General features: G+C 45.7%; 1 protein-coding gene across 1 annotated transcript; it reads left to right on the top strand.

Moving 5' to 3' along the window:
• The first annotated feature begins 233 nt into the window (after nt 1-233).
• Nucleotides 234-968, top strand: LOC128208643 (octapeptide-repeat protein T2-like). Its single transcript, XM_052912190.1, has 2 exons — nt 234-319; nt 410-968. Exons 1-2 carry the CDS (start codon nt 234-236, stop codon nt 966-968), a joined length of 645 nt encoding a protein of 214 aa, XP_052768150.1.
• Nucleotides 969-6,361: the final 5,393 nt, after the last annotated feature.

The raw sequence follows: 6,361 nt of genomic DNA, 5'->3' as shown, positions 1-6,361 counted from the left end.
AATTGAAATAGTGTTTACTAAAGTTGTGACGAACTACATTTAAGACGTTAAATTATTGACTGTCTAAACTCTTCATGCTTGAATCTGTCCATATTTGAAGTGTCTTTTTAAACCATATACTTTAGAATTTATTAGTTATGCGTGTATTCAACACCTTTTACAATATGATACGAAAATGATTTTCCGCGTTTCTAACATTGAATCTGTATGACTAAAGATAAATTGTAATATATATGGAAAAAGGATTAGAAGGAGAGGGGGAGGAGAAAGAGAGGGGGGGAGAAAAGGGAGAGAAAGAGGAGGGGGAAAAGCTTAGAGAGTAAGAAGAGAGAAGGGAGATAGGGTGATAAAGTGAAAGAAGAAAGAGGAGGAAGAAGAAAGAGATGAGAAAAAGATAAGGGTGATAGAGACGAGAGAAATGGGAGGGTGGAAAGAGAGGAGAGAAAGGGGAGGGGAGGAAGAGAAGAGAAGAGAGAAATGGGAGGGTGGAAGGAGAGAAAAGAAAGGGGAGGGGAAAGAGAGGAGAGAAAGGTGAGAGAAGAAAGGGAAGGGGAGAAAGAGAAAGGGGTGGAGAGGAGAGAAATGGGAGGGTGGAAAGAGAGGAGAGAAAGGGGAGGGGGAAAGATAGGAGAGAAAGGGGAGGGGAGAAAGAGAGGAGTGACAGGGAGGGGGAAAGAGAGGAGAGAAAGGGGTGGAGAGGAGAGAAATGGGAGGGTGGAAAGAGAGGAGAGAAAGGGGAGGGGAAAGAGAGGAGAGAAAAGGGAGGGAGAAAGAGAGGAGAGGAGTGGGAGGGTGGAAAGAGAGGAGAGAAAGGGAAGGGGGTAAGAGGAGGGGGAGAGAGGAGAGAAAGGGGAGTGAGAAAGAGAGGGGAAGAGAGGAGAGAAATGGGAGGGGAAGTGAGGAGAGAAAGGGGAGGGGAAAAGAGAGGAGAGAAAGGGAAGGTGAAAAGATCGGGGATGGAGGTATGAGTTGGGAGGGAATTGAGAGAGAGGAGAAAGAGAAGAGAATGTGGTAAAGAAATAGATGGCGGTATGGGAGAGATATAGGCGAAAGTGTGAAGCGACAGGCGAAGAAAAGCGAGGAAGGAGATAAAATGCGGAAGTTCAGAGGTTGAAGGCACATAAGGAAGTTTTAGAGATTAAGAGGAAAAGAGAGGAGGGTGTGTAAAGGAAGAGAAAATGCGGGGCAGTGAGGCAAAGCTAAGATGTAATGAGATTTAATAGATCTCGAAACATGTGCGACCACATACACATGTACGATAGTGGCTCAAAGAGCCAGAAGGAAAGACAGAAGAGAGGAGACAGATCTCGTACCATGCACGACCACACGTACGAGCGGTGGCTCTGAGAGCCAGGCTCGAGAACCAGCACCGCTAGTTCCCGTACAAATTCATCCAAGATTTGAAACCCTGGGATTTTGACATAATACAATAATTGAAGGTTTAAATGGCAGATATATATTACATTTCCGTGGAAATGTTATTTGTATAAACTCATGCAGTTGTACGAAAAAACAGCACATGTTATAAATATATATTTTAAGAGCTCTATTCTGGATTGACAATTCTTCAAAAAATTAGTTAATTGCCTTATTTTAGCGATTTGGTATTATTTGTATGCCTTCCGTTTATTGCTTATTCAGTCTATTTATATTATTATTAACTATTCTATAAATAGGTGTATTATTATAATAACAATGATATACAGTAACGCCGTTGGCCATCACAATGAAATGTGCGAAAATATGGCCGTAAATGAAAATATGACTGTAGGTTGTATACCGGCGGAAAATGATAGATTAACTCTTGAATTTTGAAGAGTTCAGAAACACTGCCATATACAGCGCGACATGGAGGCACCATGCCGCCGCATACAGTATGCGGCAGATATATCACTACATTGAGGTCGCGTAACGGTGTCCCGCATACAGCACCATTTTGCAGTATTTAAACACCTAATGAAAAGGTTCGTTTATTAAGTATTGACTGTTTTGGGTAAATAATTGATACAAACATGAAGGAAATAAAATAAAGTATAGTGGCCGAGAAACTTAACAATAAATTTGCTTAGCTTAATGAAGAAACAGCATCATTAAAGGAAAACGGAAATGATGTTTGTAAAGAAATGTTCATAATGATTCGAAATCGGAAGCTACAATTGTTAATTTAATTTCACTTCATATCTAGCAGGCTTAATGACATAAACTAGTTGTGTAAAACTCCGGCCATTCCTGTAAACAATCCTACCATGCAAAAGGTTTCCAGGCTGGCTGAGCCTGAATCGGAAGCTTTTCGTGATGATCTAGCCGTGCAAGACTTCGGTGGCAACTCTGGAAAAGCACGGCTTTCTCGTTATCGCAGGTGAATCATCGCTTCCTCGTTATCAGAGGTTAATAAAGGCTTCTGCGTTATCATAGGTGAATCACGGCTTCCTCGTTATCGCAGATGAATCACGGCTACCTCGTTATAGTAGGGGAATCACGGCTACCTCATTATCGTAGATGAATCACGGCTGTCTCGTTATAGTAGGTGAATCACGACTACCTCGTTATAGTAGGTGAGTCACGGCTTCCTCGTTATCGTAGGTGAATCACGGCTACTTCGTTATCGTAGGTGAATCACCACTTCCTCGTTATCGTAGGTGAATCACGGCTACTTCGTTATCGTAGGTAAATCACGGCTACGTCGTTATCGTAGGTGAATCACGGCTACCTCGTTATCGTAGGTAAATCACGGCTACTTCGTTATCGTAGGTGAATCACGGCTACCTCGTTATCGTAGGTTAAACACCGCTTCCTCGTTATCGTAGGTGAATCACGGCTACCTCGTTATCGTAGGTTAATCACCGCTTCCTCGTTATCGTAGGTGAATCAATGCTACGTCGTTATCGTAGGTGAATCACGGCTACCTCGTTATCGTAGGTTAAACACCGCTTCCTCGTTATCGTAGGTGAATCACGGCTACCTCGTTATCGTAGGTTAATCACCGCTTCCTCGTTATCGTAGGTGAATCAATGCTACGTCGTTATCGTAGGTGAATCACGGCTACCTCGTTATCGTAGGTTAAACACCGCTTCCTCGTTATCGTAGGTTAAACACCGCTTCCTCGTTATCGTAGGTGAATCAATGCTACGTCGTTATCGTAGGTGAATCACGGCTACCTCGTTATCGTAGGTTAATCACCGCTTCCTCGTTATCGTAGGTGAATCAATGCTACGTCGTTATCGTATGTGAATCACGGCTACCTCGTTATCGTAGGTTAAACACCGCTTCCTCGTTATCGTAGGTTAAACACCGCTTCCTCGTTATCGTAGGTGAATCACGGCTACCTCGTTATCGTAGGTTAATCACCGCTTCCTCGTTATCGTAGGTGAATCAATGCTACGTCGTTATCGTAGGTGAATCACGGCTACCTCGTTATCGTAGGTTAATCACCGCTTCCTCGTTATCGTAGGTGAATCACTGCTACGTCGTTATCGTAGGTTAATCACGGCTACCTCGTTATTGTAGGTGAATCACTGCTACGTCGTTATCGTAGGTGAATCACGGCTACGTCGTTATCGTAGGTTAATCACTGCTTTTCGTTATCGTATGTGAATCACGGCTACCTCGTTATCGTAGGTTAAACACCGCTTCCTCGTTATTGTAGGTGAATCACGGCTACCTAGTTATCGTAGGTGAATCACGGCTACGTCGTTATCGTAGGTGAATCACGGCTACGTCGTAATCGAAGGGGAATCACGGCTACGTCGTTATCGAAGGTGAATCACGGCTACCTCGTTATCGTAGGTTAATCACCGCTTCCTCGTTATCGTAGGTGAATCACTGCTACGTCGTTATTGTAGGTGAATCACGGCTACCTCGTTATCGTAGGTTAATCACCGCTTCCTCGTTATCGTAGGTGAATCACTGCTACGTCGTTATCGTAGGTTAATCACGGCTACCTCGTTATTGTAGGTGAATCACTGCTACGTCGTTATCGTAGGTGAATCACGGCTACGTCGTTATCGTAGGTTAATCACTGCTTTCTCGTTATCGTAGGTTAATCACGGCTACCTCGTTATTATAGGTGAACCACGGCTATGTCGTTATAGTAGGTGAATCACGGCTACGTCCTTATAGTAGGTGAATCACGGCTTTTACGCTATCGTAGGTAAATCACGGCCCGCCTTGGTAAGAATCTTGTGCGCTAACCACTGCGTTTACCGGACAACCCGGGACGCCTCGGTAAGAATCGCGTGCGATAATCACTGTGTTTACCGGACAACTCGGGACGCCTTGGTATGGATCGTGTGCGCTAACCACTGCGTTTACCGGACAACTCGGGACGCCTTGGTATGGATCGTGTGCGCTAACCACTGCGTTTACCGGACAACCCGCGACGCCTCGGTTAGAATCGCGTGCGCTAATCACTGTGTATACCGGATAATTCGGGACGTCTTAGTGAACGCCCAATTGAGGGGCGAGTGCATTAAACACCTCGCTAATCGAATATCTCGACGTCTGAGAATGCGCTAACCTCTAAGCTAATCTGACGACCTTGGACACATTATTGACAGACAACCTGGGAGGCCTTGGTGAGAGGCGAGTGCGGGAATAACTACGCTTACTGGAAAGTCCGAAACACCTTAGTGAGAAAGAATGTGCTAACCACTGCGCTAACCGAACAACCCGACGTCTGAGAGTGTGCTAACCACTGCGCTAACCGAACAACCCGACGTCTGAGAGTGTGCTAACCACTGCGCTAATCTAACAACCCGACGTCTGAGAGTGTGCTAACCACTGCGCTAATCTAACAACCCGACGTCTGAGAGTGTGCTAACCACTGCGCTAATCTAACAACCCGACGTCTGAGAGTGTGCTAACCACTGCGCTAATCTAACAACCCGACGTCTGAGAGTGTGCTTACCACTGCGCTAATCTAACAACCCGACGTCTGAGAGTGTGCTAACTACTGCGCTAATCTAACAACCCGACGTCTGAGAGTGTGCTTACCACTGCGCTAATCTAACAACCCGACGTCTGAGAGTGTGCTAACCACTGCGCTAATCTAACAACCTGACGTCTGAGAGTGTGCTTACCACTGCGCTAATCTAACAACCCGACGTCTGAGAGTGTGCTAACCACTGCGCTAATCTAACAACCCGACGTCTGAGAGTGTGCTAACCACTGCGCTAATCTAACAACCCGACGTCTGAGAGTGTGCTAACCACTGCGCTAATCTAACAACCCGACGTCTGAGAGTGTGCTTACCACTGCGCTAATCTAACAACCCGACGTCTGAGAGTGTGCTAACCACTGCGCTAACCGAACAACCCGACGTCTGAGAGGGCGCTTACCACTGCGCTAACCGAACAACCCGACGTCTGAGAGTGTGCTTACCAATGCGCTAATCTAACAACCCGACGTCTGAGAGTGTGCTTACCAATGCGCTAACCGAACAACCCGACGTCTGAGAGTGTGCTAACTACTGCGCTAACCGAACAACCCGACGTCTGAGAGTGTGCTTACCAATGCGCTAATCTAACAACCCGACGTCTGAGAGTGTGCTTACCAATGCGCTAACCGAACAACCCGACGTCTGAGAGTGTGCTTACCAATGCGCTAATCTAACAACCCGACGTCTGAGAGTGTGCTAACCACTGCGCTAATCTAACAACCCGACGTCTGAGAGTGTGCTAACTACTGCGCTAACCGAACAACCCGACGTCTGAGAGTGTGCTTACCACTGCGCTAATCTAACAACCCGACGTCTGAGAGTGTGCTAACTACTGCGCTAACCGAACAACCCGACGTCTGAGAGTGTGCTTACCAATGCGCTAACCGAACAACCCGACGTCTGAGAGTGTGCTTACCAATGCGCTAACCGAACAACCCGACGTCTGAGAGTGTGCTTTCACTTCACCTTGATGAGACGCAAGGGCGCTCACCACTGCGCTAATCGGACAACCTCGGACGTTGTTTACCTCTCTTTATGACATGTGGAATATTGTTAAATGTAAAAGGAGTGTCTCGTTGTACTTGAAAAATATTATACAAATTGCCTTAACTGCCCAATTAATCTATCTGTTTCGATATATGCATCCCTAATATTTAGAAAATGTGTGTGATAATAAGATCAAGAGTGTGGCTGATAATGCGCGAAAAAGCCTTATATGGCAAACTTAGTGTAGGTGTTTGAAAGTGCGACAATGATATCAAGATAAATATGTTCCAGGGGTTCTAACGTTTAGTATTGACCCTGGAATCAGGAGTTCTTAGGTCCAAAATCATTCGGGGGTTTGAGGAGGGGAAGGGCTAAACGTTCAGGATTAGACTTTGAATCAGGGGTTTTAACGTTCAGGATTAGTTCTGAAATCAGGGG

This window comes from Mya arenaria, chromosome 11, assembly GCF_026914265.1.
Source record: "Mya arenaria isolate MELC-2E11 chromosome 11, ASM2691426v1".
Classification (NCBI taxonomy): Eukaryota; Metazoa; Mollusca; class Bivalvia; order Myida; family Myidae; genus Mya; species Mya arenaria.
The sequence above is the reverse complement of the archived record's forward strand: the minus strand, read 5'-3'. Positions and strand labels throughout refer to the sequence as shown.